The 15,627-nt window shown below is 51.2% G+C and overlaps 1 protein-coding gene across 6 annotated transcripts in view; it reads right to left on the minus strand.

Moving 5' to 3' along the window:
* Positions 1-15,627, minus strand: part of KDM4A (lysine demethylase 4A) — a 74,408-nt gene that overhangs the window by 40,134 nt on the left and 18,647 nt on the right. For 4 of the 6 annotated variants that reach the window (XR_009735474.1, XM_061412172.1, XM_061412171.1 and 1 more), the window contains exons 12-18: positions 11,768-11,888; positions 8,479-8,660; positions 6,800-7,004; positions 6,274-6,350; positions 5,554-5,609; positions 2,922-3,030; positions 2,408-2,593 (exon numbers count right to left, since the gene is read on the minus strand). Coding sequence is in view for 5 of the 6 variants with exons in the window: in XM_061412172.1 (XP_061268156.1) it covers positions 2,408-2,593; positions 2,922-3,030; positions 5,554-5,609; positions 6,274-6,350; positions 6,800-7,004; positions 8,479-8,660; positions 11,768-11,888 (936 nt within the window). In the remaining variant the exon portion in view is untranslated. Of the gene's footprint in view, positions 1-2,407; positions 2,594-2,921; positions 3,031-3,054; positions 3,558-5,553; positions 5,610-6,273; positions 6,351-6,799; positions 7,005-7,422; positions 7,576-8,478; positions 8,661-11,767; positions 11,889-15,627 lie in introns of those variants that run through there. The other 2 variants (XM_061412174.1, XM_061412175.1) reach the window with 2 other exon arrangements.

Consider the following 15,627-nt stretch of genomic DNA (forward strand, 5'->3'; position numbering starts at 1 on the left):
CCAAGCGTGTTCCCACCTCAAGGTCTCTGCACCTCTGTTCCCTCTACCTGAAAGGTTCTTCCCCAGTTCTCTGCACACTGGCTCCCTCACATCCAAGAGTCAACTCAGGGACAACACTGCTTACTACCTCCTCTTCCATTCCTGTATCCAGCTTTACTATTATTTCGCATCTGTTAACACTGTATGTTTACTTGTTTCAACACATCTTTCAACCACAGGAAATGCAGCAGGAAGGCAGGCACTGTTACCTCATTCACTAGTATGTTCCCAGCACCTAAAACTGTGCCTGGAGAATTCCCCGCTCTCCAGCGGTTGAGGTTCCCTAAGTTCAATTCCTGGTCAGGGAACTAACATCCCACAAGCTGCCCAACCAAAATAAATAAAGTTAAAACAAGACAAAACACAAATAACTGTCAGACATGCCCAGTACGTGGGTGAAGAATGAATTAGTAAAAGAAATACTCAACAGTACCCACCTTTCCTTATAGTACCAGCCATCTACAGCTGCCAATGTGAGGGTGTGTGGATGGGCGGGGGGGATAATAATCACCACCACATCACAATCCTGTTCCAAAACAAAACTCCTACCCCCTCACCAAAAGTACCTCAGGCTTTTATTCCTCATTGACTATTTTCCCTTCTTCCTAAGCTCCCAACCCACCCCCAACCACCTCTTGCACTCAGTAGAATATATTTACGAAAGCGGAGGATCCAGGGACTTCCCTGGTGGTCCAGTGGTTAAGAATCCGCCTTGCAGTGCAGGGGATGTGGGTTCGATCCCTGGTCAGGGAACTAAGCATGCCATATGCCACAGAGCAACTAAGCTTGCGAGCCACAACTACCAAGTCTGGGCTGCAACGAACAATGAAAATCATGTCCTGCAACTAAGACTCAAGGCAGCCAAATAAGTAAGTAACTAAAGGAGAAGAAGAAAGAGCCAGTCAGCCAAGGCCTTTTCCAAGAGCCAAACGGTAAAGGGACAGTTTGTCCTCTGCGCCGGTGCTCTATTGCGTCCTTCCTTTTATGACTGTTCTTTACCACACTGCTGACAAGTCTTCATGGGCGTCCCCTCTACTAGACTGCACCTCACGGAAGGCACAATGGCTCCTGTCCTGACTGCCCCTGGAGCCCCAAGGTGGGGTGCACACAGCGCTGCCACCCCGACAGCATGAGGCCCTCCTGAGCCCCCTGCTGCTCTGCTTCTCTCCATGTCTCTCTCTGCTTCTCAGCTGCTTTCCCTGCTTCCTGCTCTACCATCTGCTCCTTCTATTAGGAATCTCCAGAGCCCAGTTTCTAATAGGAATTAGCTTTAACTATCCTGTTAAATGCTGATAATATCCAAATTTTCATCCAGTGAATCCAACTGCCTCCTGGTACCTCAGCCAGAATGTTCCAGCAATATCAAAGTCTACAGGTCCTTCCCTTGTTTTCTATCTCCCCCACTTTCCCCTACAAAACAGCCCTGGCCCATCTCAGCTCCTGAACGTAGTTAATATCGTATTAGCATCCCTTCCATCTTTAAGGATGGAATCCACACTCGCTCACCTCCCTCTTCCTCTCCCCATGGCAGTCAACAGACCCATCAGTTCCACCCACTGTGGGATCCAGCGCTGGTTGTGATCCTAAAGCTCTGCCTCTGTGTTCCCACTTCAGACCTCAACTTCTCACCTAAGCTAACTGGTCTCCTGGCCTCAAATTCGTATTCCTTCAATCTTTTCTTCAAACCAGAATGGTTTTAAAAAATATAGCTTGAAGTCATAATACTGATCAAGTTCCCCTCTCCTAATGGAAGAAAGGTCAGACTCCTAACTGAACGTGGCAGCCCAGGGCCTTCCTCCTCTGGCACTGCCTGCCTTTCCAGTACCAACCCCCACCAGGTTCCCAGAACCCAGTCTTACACGTTCCTCCTCCTGAGGCTCGCTCATTCTGTTTCTGAAGACTTGAACTGCATCCTGCTCATAATTCCCCTTTATTATTTAAGACCCACATCAATGCCACCTTTAATCCAAACCTTTTCATGCAGCTTTCACTAAGCTTCACTACTTAGAGAAAATCAGTGCCATGTAGGGCTCATGGTATACTACTCTTCCCGTAAGTTCACGATATTTACAGAGCTTCTGCAATGTCCCTGACACCCAGATTAACAAGACACGGACCCTCAAGGAGTTTATCCAGGAGGAGAGGCAAACAAGGAATCAACCACAAGGCAGTTGATACCCCAGGATTAGGAAATACAGGGCAGGAAGCAGAGATGGACAGGGGTCACCTCCTAATTCCACACTCATTAGCATTTCTGAGAAGCATAGTGCTTAAGGAAGTAACTTGCTGACACAACAAATGAACAGCCTGCAGAGAAAATGACTCAGGAAAAACGGTCAAGCGGATTCCAGAATGGCAGCCCCCTCACCTCCAAATTAGGGATCTTGTGCCGGAAGCAGGTGATGAAGACAACGAAAGGCCAGTCGTCTGGCTGCATCATCACGCCTGCAGCCTGAGCGCAGCTCACGTGGAAGGCAGTTGGGCAACGGCCGTGAGAACACTGCACACAGCAGCCGGCAGTTCTTTTCCTCCGTTTCTTACAGAAGACACATTTCTACAACACAGGGGAAGTAGGCCAAATATTGCAGAAACTGGGACGGTCTCCTCTACTGCTCCCCCAAATGCACAGAGCCATACACGCAAGAGCCCACCTGCTTCCCAAAACACGAGGGTGCATACACCCTCTGTTAATCTCATATCTGATAACAGACATCCTCATTAAGTAGTTTTAACCACAGGGTGAGAACTGTTAAATCACGCCCAAAACCAAGGGGCACAAGACCAGCCAGGGGATGCCCTCATAAGTGCTATGTTCCCCTCTACCCAGAGCCTTGGAAACAGAGAAAGGATGCACAGTCACATGCTCATCTCTCTCTCCTTACCAGTTTGAAGCGGGGCAGGGGAATTTTGCTCACATCCACTGGACTTCTTTCTGCAATGTTGACAAATCTTGCTTCTAGAATCGCCACCGCACATGAGACATGGACCCATCTGCCAAAAGGCAAAGGCCACTTCAGTCCCCTCAGACCCTATGGCTTTCTCTTCTTTGTTTTTGGTTTTTTCCCCCAGGCAAGGCTTATAGAGGCCCTGCTGTAGCAAGGGGGAGCAAGAACAAAGAACAAGTTCCCTTGCTTGCCTGCTCCCTGCAGGGTGGGGAGGCAAGCTTGTGACTTATATAGGATGAGAGTAACATGTGTCTAGGGGTCGGGCCAGAAGGGTAGATGGTGTGCCCACCCCTCTGGTGGTGCTGAGTCCAGGGTGCATGTTCAGTACCTGCTTTTGTTCCCAACACCCTGTTTTTGCTCCGGGCTCTTCAAATGGCTAAATGGCTATCATGGTTCTCCTTTTTAGCCCTGTTTGTTTAACCTTTTGGTTAAGTTTGTGTCTTCTAGGTTCCAACAGTTCGAAGTAAGGCTTCAGGATGGCTCAAAGAGTTCAACCCATTCTGGGAGAGAGTGGCCCAGGTCCCTACAGGTCCTTGGAACAGTCAGCGAAGTGTAGGCAATGGTCTGCAGCCCCTGTCCAGCATAAGAAGCTTCAGAAGAAGAGACCTTTGACCTCTTAGAATTAGAGTATAGAGGTGGGGGTGGAGGGCAAGGGGGATGAGACAGACTGGGACCTGGGACCCTCTGCCACAATGCTGCAATGCTTCTACCTGGACAAATTTCTCCTCAAGCGACAAAATACAAAGGAACTGTACAGGACTAAAAATAAACGTGCACGTGCACAGCTGGGGCAAACTCTGGACAAAAAGATACAGAGAACAAAAATTCAACTGCCGCTTTTGAAGAGCATGGCCTCTTCTGATGTGGGCCTGACTGTGGTGCTTCCTCCCTCTGCCACTGTGACCCCTGAAGTTCCCAGCAAGGTCCTCAGACCCAGAGAGTTAAGACCAGAAGTGTCTCCCACACTAAGTGGGAAAAGGTCCCCACCACACAGTCCCAGGTCAGCACAGCATCACACTGTTTACACCACTCACAGCCTGCCGCTAAATACACAGAGCCACAGCTAACTGGGGGTGTGGTTTAGAAAGTGAAAATAAATTAGAGAACTCCCTACAGATGTCTTTAATTGGAGAACCTGGGCGCTTCCTCAAAATATCTCCAAATGGGCCCCAATCTGCCAGTAAGCCCAGCCCTCCCCTCCACGCCTTTGCCCAAACCTTTCCCAGGGCCAAAATGACCTCTCCCTTCTGCTCCCTTCGTCCACCTCAGAATCACTCTTTCGTTTCTGTCCAGCCCCATTTACTCTGAGAGGTGTGTTCAATGGACACCCTCAGAGAATTAAAGTTTGGGACAGCTGGAGAAACTAACACGCACCTAGATGGGCTCCACTAAGATGGTGAGTGCTCTCAGGATCAGGCCAGGTGAAAACCTACATACGACAAGACGGTGTAGGGGCCACGTGGGGCCACCTGCAGTGTGTGAGTGGGGACAGGTCTGTTTCTGCACAGCTCCGCAGGGCAGACCAAGGATTATATGGCGAAGGTGGGAGGTGCAAGCAGAGCCATTTCCACTCAAAGAAAAGGAGGACTTAAACAGCACTCTGGCGACTGTAAGGAACACAGTGCCCTCCAGTCAGGGCAGCAAGTGCTCCAGAGCAGTGGAAGGAGTGAGCAGAGCAGCATGAAGGGGATGCCTGCGAGGCAAGAGGCTTGGTGGTGTGTGCGCTAAGGATTTCAGCTGGAAGCAGGGTCCTCCCTGCTGTTTCCCCATCGACCTGTGAGTACTCTCCCCTAGGCAGCCAGGCCTCAGAGCAAAAACCTCATTCACCTGACATTTCTACCCCAGAACCACTAAGCCGGGACCAAGCACAAAAACTCGGCTCACAGAACTTCCCCGGTGGTCCTCTGGTTAAGACTTCGCCTTCCAACGCAAGGGGGTGTGGGTCTGATCCCTGGATGGGGAGCTAAGACCCCACTAAGATCCCACATGACCAGCACTCAAAAGAACCAAAACAAAAAGACAGAAGCAACACTGCAACAGATTCAATAAAGACTTAAAATATTCAGCTGACTGAAAGTGACCTGCTGGCAGCAGAGAAGCCCAGCTCCGGACTGAGGAACAGAACCCTCTATGGGTTTGGCTGACGAGTGGGTAGGTGTAGCTGGGCTTCCTCAATGTCCCAACACCCTCCTGAAGGACATGCGCCCTCATTCCCGACAGCCAGGGAGTCTGCTTTGGGAAGGGCTCACAGCCCACAGCCACGGCCACCTCTGCACCAGCCCCACATCTAACCCGTCAGGTCCCCTGTCCACCATGAAGCCCCGGCATCATCTTCACGGGGTCTTCACACCCTCGTGAGTCCATCTTAGCTTCTCCAGAAGGGTGTAACTTACAATGCTGCCTCCAAGGGGAAGCTCTGGACTGCCTGGCTTCCCATCTTTAAAATTGGTCTTGGAGATGCTATTTCAGCCCCAAACAGTGTGCTTCCCAAGTCATCATCAGTCATGTGGATGACAGCCCCTACCCTGGTGGCACGCCTGCACACGGCTTCAGAGCTCAGAAAACTCACCTGTCATCGTTGGCTCTCTGCAGGGCTCCTCCTCGTAATGAGCACAAACAGCAGTCCTGCCAAGAAGTAGGGGAGGAGGAGTGGTCACCACCGAATTATTAACATCCAATCTGTTCTCCTAGTGACTTCCTTCAGGCAACTGTAGCCTTCACATGAGAAAGCATGGGAGGCCTCGCCTGCACAGCCCCCGGAACCAGGACTCCCCTGCAGGAAGACAGGGAGGCCACTCGGGGCTAAAGTGCACCAATTATTCGCCTGACTTAACCTAATTGTCTTCCCTGTTAATAATAACAACTGAAAGTCATGAATGATACCCTGCTTAGGCTGTGGGCATTACAGGGCTCTGCCTGCCTCCTATGCGGGTACTGCCAGGTTCCAGAGAGGAGTGAAGAATAAAGAGAAAGGCACAAAATGAACATCTGAGCCCTGTTCTGATGCTCTGCCCTGATGGCTCAATTCTTTACAGGGGGCAGTGGTCTGTTCACCAGAGGACCTCTACTTGGTCCTGACACAATGGGGCAAACAGCTTCCAGACGCCATCAGGCCCCGCTGCAGATGGGCAGCAAGCGCGCTCACGGCGGGGGGGTTTATTCTGACAACACTCTCACATCACTGTGTACCGGGTCTTGCTCAGACCGCTGGGGCAGGGTCCACGTGAAACACAGTGGCCCTGAGCAAGCGCGTCTCACGGGGAGACAGCGACTGCATGGATGCGCTCACCTCTTCCAGGGCATTGGCTGAACACCGAGAACACATCCAGTCTTCAGAAGCCTTTGCAGGGGGTACCCCGTAGCAACCTAACAGGGACACCGAGGTGAGCAAATTAAACCCAGAGTCAGAAGGCAGACCTGCAGCTCCTCTCCAAATACCCTTTCCCAAAGCGACAAGCAAATCTTACAGAGACCCCTGAATTCTAGCGCCGTGGCCCCCACAAATCAGCCATATGGTATGGACCAAAGTCTCAAAAAGTCAGAAACCAGATTCACTGGTACCAACACCCAGTGACCAGCAGGGACTATTCCCCTCCACGTATCTGCAACCAGGGCGACAGCCCAGGGTGGACAGTACGAGCACAGACCCAAGTCACAGACCCAATCTGACCACTCCAACAACATATAAGCAATCTTTGCACTGGGGGGGCAGTGGGGTGGGGAGCTGGGAGGCTGTCGGGAGACTGAGAGGTGGAAGGACTTGATCAGATGCCCTTGCCCTGAGACTGCATGCAGAGAAGAGGTGAGGCACTCACTGGCGTGGACCCGGACGCTGCACTTCTTGCAGGACACCAGGAGGCTGGTGCCGTCCTCCTCCAGGTAAGGGGTGGACAGGTTGATGTCCGTGCTGCAGCCAGTCGAGGTGAAGCACATTTCTGGAATCAATGGCTTGGTCCTCTGCGTCTGGGGGGCCAAATCTGGAGCGCTGCCACAGCTCTGACCAAAACCTCCAAACTCCACCTAAGGAGGGGGCAAGCGCACACCTCAGGGACCCGACCTGGGTCCTGCACTCCCCACCTGCTCTGTCAGCAGAAAGCTGCTCTCTTCCTGACGGGGCCGGCTACGGCTCCCAGGTGCACAGCCATTATCCCAGAGCTGCTAATTGAAGTTACCTCTAATGACTCAAATTCAATTTCTCAAAGCAGCATCAAACAAAGGCCCCCGGGGACAACCGGGAAGAGGAAGAGAGGTAATAGGCAACTGGGACTTCAATCTTTCCCAACCAGACGGTAATAAAATGCACTGAGAGGCTGGCGAGGCTGTTCTTAGGGGCCTCCCTCTGTGCTGCATGGCACGGCACCCCACCCAGAGAGAGGCCCCAGGGCAGGTGCTCCCCCGGGCCAGCACAGATTCTTCTTGAGGCCATGTCAGCAGTCACCTGAGCTGCAGCTCTGTCACATGGTTAGAGCCCCACATGCTGTTCCTGGCTTGGAGCCCCTTCGGGAAGAACACTGTGTCCATGTCCTTCCCTTGGCAAAGAGCCTGACTGCGAGGATCTGCGGGCTGTGCCGCTGGATGGCACATACACCCCCTGTTCCAAAGATGGGGCCCAGAAACATGTCAACCCCAAGCCTGTGCCATTCATGGAACGCTGAGCCCCGCTCGACAGATAAATAGCCAGGACATCTGCCTGCTTCCCGCCCAGTCAAGGACACGTAGTGAACTTTTGGGCTCGCTTTTTGGTCACTGGAAAGAAAGAATGAGTTACTAACTCAAAGTACATGGGTCTGAAGTTTCATTCTTTGGCAAACATGAACCTGGGGCCCCTGCCCGGCTCAGGGACAGCCACGCCACTCCAACTAGCACACGGGACTGGCTCCCTACGTGCTGTCCTGTGTAGGTCCCAGCTGAGACTGAGCTGGTCCTCTGGCACAGGCTGCTGTGGGTGCCCTTTTGGCCTCCAAGAGCTAGACTCAAAGAGACCCATGATGGTGGAGGCATCAAATGCCCCACGAGTGGGAGGGGCACGGCTGGGCTCAGCCAGGGTGCTTTCCCATCCCTCTTCCTCCCGCAAAGCCCCTACTCTTGCCCCTCCCAAGTGCCTTTCCACTGCTGCCAACATCCACAGTGGCTATGGGCAAGGAAGAACAGAGACAACGCTGGAGGATCTGATTTAAAGAATCCCAGTTCTTCAGACTGGCCAGGACGACAAACTACCTAGAAGGAATTATCACTTACTAGAAAGAGCAGATTCCTCAGCAAACAGTGTTGAGTGCCAAAGGGAGCCGGGAATCCCCCAGAGCCCAAGCCACACCCTCTGCTCTTCCCCAGAGCATTCTCAAGTGAAACCCACGTGCTCACCTGCCTGGTGAAGCCTTTCCATCCAGCAGGCGGATGGGGCAAAAACACACCCTTCCCAAACTATGTCGCCACCATTAAAGCTAGCTGTCCTGAGTGCTGGCACTGGGTAAACAGAGGGGATACGAGGGCTTACCTGATGGTAAGTCTGAAAGATCATGCAGACAGCGCAATGAGGGGCCTGCTGGGCCATGGCCTCGTTGAACTCTTTCTCAGCCTCAAAATTTGGAGGTCGGTTCTGCCAGAGCTGGCTCAGGGGCTTGGCCCAGGCCTCTGTCTCCTCAGCCTCCTCCTCGGGGGTCAGCTGTTCTGGTAGCTCTAGAGGAGGAAGCAGAGGTGTGAGTCAGGCAGGCAGCACCAGCCTTGCTCTGTGGCTCCTCCTGGAGAGCCGAAGAGCTCAGCTCAAGCTGGGACCTTCCGGTTCCAGGTCGGGACTACCCCGAGAACCTGTGGGTGACAAAGGCCAAGGGCAGGGGTGATTTTCAAAGGACTCCGCCAGAATTTGGATGGTGTTATAGGGAGCCCTGCAATCTGTGGCTACAACTCTTCCAATGACCTCCTCACTTTTTTCCAGACAGGACTGCCTTCCAAGAGACCCTGGAGACCTATGTTGAGCAGCCCAAGGAAAGCTCTGGAACATACGACACAAGCTACCCATTTATCTGTTTATTCCTTGCAACCCAAGCTCAGTGCAAACAAACAGTTATCTCCTCCACCTTCAATCAAGTTTAATCCAAAGGGATCTGGCAGCTGCCATGCATGTGATCTCAGTGAAGGCGACCGTAATGGACTGCAGTTAAAATCAACCCCTACAAGCTCCATCAATCAGGCCTTAACAGGAGACATGGTGCCAAAATCCAAGCACACGTTTTCCATATCCTAGTCAGAACAAGAGTGATCGAGACAGGAACAGAGAAACAGAAAGAGACCGCTCACAATCACCAGAGAAAAATGACCACACACACACTTGCTGTGCTTACACAACCAAAAGCGGCCAAGAGCCACTCTACTTGTGAATACTGAATAAACGATGAAAAAGTTCAATAGTTTAGTGAAAACTGTAGGAACCAAAATTTCACAGCTTTCCTAGATAAAACCTCGTTAGGCTGTACAGTTTAGGCACTCACTATGCGCTTCACTAAATGCCTCAATTAAAAAAAAAAAGTTTTAAGTGGAGAGAAGGGTGTGCGAGACTAAGAGACTGAAGAAACTCCTAAATGCAATGTATGACCCTAGTTTGGTTCATACTGGTTTAGAGCAAAGAACACATTTTTAGGATGAGCAGGGAAAGATGACTATGGACTGAGAATCAGAGGGTATTATGAAGTTACTCCTGACTTTCGGAGGTCAAGTGTTTACACAGGAGATGATCCTACGTAGAAGATGCCTGTTGGTTCACTTTAAATGAAAAGACTTGATAATTACATCTTACTTTCAAATGACACAGCAGATATGTATGCCCATAGGTAAACAACGCATGCGTGCATGGGGAGTCGCTTCAGTTGTGTCCAACTCTTTGTGAGTCTATATAGACTATATGGACTATAGCCCAGCAGGCTCCTCTGTTCAAGGAATTCTCTCCAGGCAAGAATACTGGAATGGGTTCCCATGCCCTCCTCCAGGGGATCTTGCTGACCCAGGGGTCTCTTGCGTCTCCTGCACTGGCAGGCAGGTTCTTCACCACCAGTATCCCCCGAGGAGCCCAAAGAATGTACAGGGAGAGACAAAGCAATTATGGCAACACAGTGTTCTTACTCTTTCAATTTCTCTACATTTAAAGTTTTTTAAACATAAAAAGTTAGAGAGGTGTATATCATGATCTCATTCACATTATCAGAAAAAGACACACGTGGACGTAATTTAACACCTGACTAGGACAGTCGGAACAGTGACACACTGAAGTGTTCAGAGCGGTCCTCTCTGTAGAGTTATCTTTCCAGCTTTTCCAGCTTTCCCAGTTTTCTTTAGTCTGCACTGCTTTAGAGCACTGGGGAAAAATCAGAAGTGAGGCTGTTGCCAACCTAGAGGTCCTGAAGCCCCCACCCTGAAGCTGGAGAAAAACCACAGAGGACTTCTGAGACTCTAAATCGTGCTCTCGAGAGGCTTTCCCCACCCAGCTCACCGTGATCCTCTATCAAAGGAGAAGAGCAAAGGTGGGCGTCAACATCACAGCAGAGAGGGAACATGGGACTTGTGGAGCAGGGGGAAGGGCTGACTGAGGAGCCTCTGGGCCTTCCCACCCAGCCCCGGGTGTGGGCAAGGACAGGACAGGGAAGGACGGGGCACCAGGCAACAGTAACAAGGGGCCTAGTCACTGCGGACCTCGGAGGCTCTGCCAGCTCCGGGCAGCACAGGAGGCCACGCTGTACTGATGGCTATCACGCTCTGGGCTGCAAGTCTCCTCCAGTGCATCCCTGCCTACTCCCCTGTCTCCTTCACCGCCTCTTCTTCCTCAGTCCTCCCAACCCCAGCCTCTACGCCCCCTCCCTGAGTGGCCCCCCTTAATAAAGATATAAATACCCCCTCCACCCTCCACGGTCTACATCTTCCCTAAACACTGAACATAGGTCTCCAAACCCAACCCACTCTAGAACCTAGGGAGGCACTCAGCTCAGGCTTCCCCGTCCCACCAACCGCACAGCGCCACGTCCAACCCGCAGGCTCTATCCTCCCCATGGGGTCACCAGGTCCTCTCCATATTCCTAGTTCAGACCCCTGGACCTCACAGAGGCTGCGACAAAAGCCCTCTGCTCCTTCTAAACACAATCATTAGGAACAATCTTTCTAATGCATATCAGGCCAAGCCCCTCCTCTGGCGAAACACTTCCAGGGCTCAGAGCGCCCAAGGCAAATTCTTCACTCATGAGAAGTAGCTCACAACTACCTCATTCCTCCTCCTCCTCCTCCTCCACGCCCTGGCTTGGCTCTGAAAACCCAGCCACAGTGGGCTGGCTCCTCTGAATATACCTCCCTGCCTGTCTTCACGCCAGGGTTAATTACTCGCACTGTCCCCTCCGCCTGGATCACCACCTCCTCCCGTTAGATCAGTCAACTACCCCGTGGGCTTCCTGAGGGCATGGACATATCTTAGCTTAATCTTTGTCTCCACACATCCAGCACACGGCCCTTGGCATCAGTGACAGAACCTGCTCCCCTGAACAATCAGCCACTCCTTCCTAAGAGAAGCGAAGGAAGAATCTGCGTGTTACGATCCCGCAATAGGCAAATTCCAAGACACCCGAACCTATAGTGAAATCTGAGAATAAGTCTGATACCCTGAAATCCAGCCCTCTGCACGGAATACCTGGGGGGAACAGCTAAGCCACAGGTCCACCCCGGCCCTCCGCGTGGCTTCCCGAGGTCTTGGAGAAGGTCCTGATGTGCTGAGAGCCTTTCCTCTGGAGATGAGTGAAACTACCACTTACCATCATCGCTGACGCAGTCCTGCAACACGAGTGGGTGGTGGCGGGGGAGCTTGCTTAAGGGCTGACGGCGGCCCTTGGACTTCTTACTCTCTTCCAGGGAAAACATATATTCATCCGCAACCTGGGCAAACCACAAGAAGAAATCAAGTTGGCCTTCCCGCCACTTGGGGACACAGCAGAAGTCAGTCTTACAGTGGAAACCAAAGGAAAGAGCAGGGCAGAGAGACTCAAAGGAACAAATATAAAACCAAATATGGAAAACACCTGTCTTAGAAAAAGCTAAAGTGACAAGTGTCATGCAAATCAGCCAAACCAGGATTGTGTAAACCATTTTTGGATTTAGTAAGTGTGGACCTCAGAAACAGGGTGAAACAAACGTACCTAAAACAAACCTGCTCCAGCTCTAAAGAAGAGCCGCGCCCCTCCCTGAAGCTCACTGACACGAGGCTGTGTCTGAGAGCCCAGACAGGCACTGGAGGCCCCGTTCCTTGGACAAGAAGGCCAGCAGCAGCTGTTATAAAGTGCTGGGCACCTGGGCCATCTAGGTTTGAAAGGCCCGAGCACAAGCAAAGCAGAGAGGAGTAGCCGACCCATTAAAAAGAAAACAGGCCACTTCCCCTGCACCTTCAAGACCTCAGCTCTAGCTGACACTATTTGTTCCTCTTCTCCAGAGAACACCAGCCAGGACAGAGCACGCCTCTGAAACCCTGGCCTGCTGCAGAGAGAAAGGCTGATTTAATGTTGCATTTACATAATGTCAGAGCAAATGTGAGTAGGTTTAAAGTATAAGGACTCAATCAGTAATAATACCACATCAGAGTTTCCTTCTAATCGATATGTTTAAAACTTGGTTGTACTGACTTTAGGAGACACGGGTTATGGCAAAACCTATTGAACGAGGACCTGAGGCCTGGAAGAGGCCCACTCTGCAACTGTGACAGAAACCAGAGCTTTAGAGTGCTGCAGAGAAAGGGCAGCATCACAGTGCCCCCTCGGAGAAGGGACACTGGACCTGCAGACTCCATGTGCCACTACACAGAGCCCCAGGACATAGGAGTCACACTTGAAAACGTCAGGAAAAAACCAAATGCTGAGCACAGAGCCCTAAACTGAGTGTCTGTTTGCCCACTCATTTAACAAACATTTACCAAGACATACTGAGTCCAAAGGCCTGCGGGGGAAGGTAGGTGCGATAAAACACGCCCCTAGGGTGTGCTCCCTAGCTCGACCCAAGCAGTGATGCCTAGGGCGGCATGCGGTGATGTGGAGAAGTGAGACGAAGACTATCACAGACTTCATCAGACCAGAACTACACCAGCAGTCTAAAGCGGCGCCTTCCAAAATGTACACCAGGAAGGGGCCATGAAAGCTGCCACTGGAGTGAACAGGCTGGGGCTCCAGGCCGCCTCCATTCTGACCACAAGACCCCTGCTTCTGATTTACATTTTTTAAGTGAGTAAGAGGTCACGTAAGGAGGGTGTTCTTCGGCTCAACAGACTGGAAATACCCACCAAATTTATTTGATAGTGTAATCACGAAAATAAAAAATGTAGGGATATGCACCCAATGCGTGTATACTTACTGATGAGTTATATATAGTAATGTACTTATACACACCTTAAAACAGACTGAAAGGATTAAAAATAAAGTTCCATTATTTGATTCCTGCTCCTCCATTATCTTCTTGCACCCCCTACTATGAAGATTACTTCGATAACAACCCTAAAAGTGAGTTATGGCAAAGACCAGGAAGTACAGGTGTGAGAATAAACGGAGCAGAGGTGGTGAGGATTTCTGGCCTGGGTCTCCTGGGTGTCCAAGGTGAGAGACTAAGAAGGCTCCTGTGGATGAGAGGGGAGTGGTTAACAAGCCAAGTTAAACGCATTCCGTATGGTACACACAACCCGTCTGTGGGTCCTTCATTTGGAAATACCCAGGGGGCAAGAAGGAGAAGGCAATGGCAACCCCCTCCAGCACTCTTGCCTGGAAAATCCCATGGACGGAGGAGCCTAGTAGGCTGCAGTCCATGGGGTCGCTAAGAGTCCAACACGACTGAGCAACTTCACTTTCACTTTTCACTTTCATGCATTGGAGAAGGAAATGGCAACCAACTTCAGTGTTCTTGCCTGGAGAATCCCAGGGACGGGGGAGCCTGGTGGGCTGCCGTCTATGGGATTGCACAGAGTCGGACACGACTGAAGTGACTTAGCAGCAGCAGGAGGGGGCAAGAAGAAATTCAGCCTGGGAGTTCAGAAAGGAAGTCAGAGCAAGACCTGTGGATCTAGGAATCCTGGACATCGGGCTCAGAATTTAAATGATGAAGTGAATGAGATGATCAGTGGAAGATAAAGTGACTGGACGCCATGCCTTCCAGGACAGGAGAAAGAAGAAGAAGAAAGGAGATCCTGGGGAGAGGGGGGTTTCCTCAAGGGGGAAATCCACAGTCCAGACTACAGAAGAGCAGTGGCCAAGGGACTCAGCAACTGGGAGGTGCCAGGACTATTTTAGAGATAAACTCCAGTAGATACACAATAAGGAACCAGGGAGCGAATGCCATCACACAATTTTTGAGAAGATAAAGGGAAGGAATGAGATGACAGCTGAGAAGGAAATTTCCTTCAATTGTATTTTAAGAAAGGGGATTTGAGTATGGTTTTACTAGTGAAGAAGCTTGTCCCCCAAAGATGCACAGTCCGAATCCCTGTGAATACATTAGATTAACAGGACAAAGAACTATTAGATTGCTATTCAGATGACCATCATCCTGGATTGTCTGGGTGGGCCCCATGTATTCAAATGCTGCTTAACAATCGAAGAAGGTAGCAGAGGTCATGGTCAAAGTGCTGTGACTTGGCCAGATGTTGCTGCCTTCAAAGGTGGAAGGAAAGGGTCAGGGACAAGCAATAAGGACGCCCTGTGGAAGCTGGAAAGGGCAAGGAAAAGGACGCCCCCAGAAAGGAAGGCAGACACCTTGCCTTTAGCACCATGAGGCCCATTTCAGACTTCTGAACTGAAGAACCGGAAGAAGGCAAATTAGAGTGAAGATGCTAAATTTGTGTCCCTTGTTAAAGCAGCAACAGAAAATGCACATGGCGGTAGGAGGTGGAGATTAATCATTTTACAGGCAAGCAAAATGCCTCTCATTCACTCCTGGAGGAGGCAGAGGGGTCAGGACCAAGAACACCAGAATGTGGCTCCGGGAAAGGAGGCTGCCTCTGTCCACACCTCTTTAACCAAAGTGCCTACTGCACACTCGAGATGCGCCCAGAGGACCATGCCTGCTGCTGGGCGATGCAGAGACAGTGAGACGTGACCCAGCCAGAGTCTAAAGCTGCCCTTCCTGCTACCATCGCTCTGCCTCTAACCAAAGCAGTCGCATCTATCCATATTGAACATCCTTCCACATTTTCACCGCCTCTGGCTAAATACTCTTCCCAGTTCTGCCTTTCCCTGCAATGTACTCCAATTTCTAAATGCCCGTAGGAACAGAACTGGGCTCAAACCCTGTTTCAACCAATTAACCACATGAGCCAGGGCCAGTGGCAACCCAGTGACAAGAGCAGGTGAAGAGCACTGTGCCCGGAGCCCTTGGTGAGGAGAGGGTCGGAGAGCATGCCGGGTCTCCCAGGCCCTGCCAGCAAGGGGGCTGGAGCTCCAGGCTCCCGGAGTTCCTTTCATGTGAGCAACCAGGTCAAGGTCAATGTTCCTGATGGGGCTGGTTCTGTACAGAGAAGAACCAAGCGTTCTCTTTCCTTCTTCGGGGAACTCACTTTTTCAAAGCAGCCTGAACTGACAAGAACTTCTGCAGCAGGCTCATCACTGTGCACCACTCACCACTCAGGTGGTGGGGGTTCAGCAGC

The sequence above is a fragment of the Bos javanicus genome, chromosome 3, assembly GCF_032452875.1.
Source record: "Bos javanicus breed banteng chromosome 3, ARS-OSU_banteng_1.0, whole genome shotgun sequence".
NCBI lineage: Eukaryota > Metazoa > Chordata > Mammalia > Artiodactyla > Bovidae > Bos > Bos javanicus.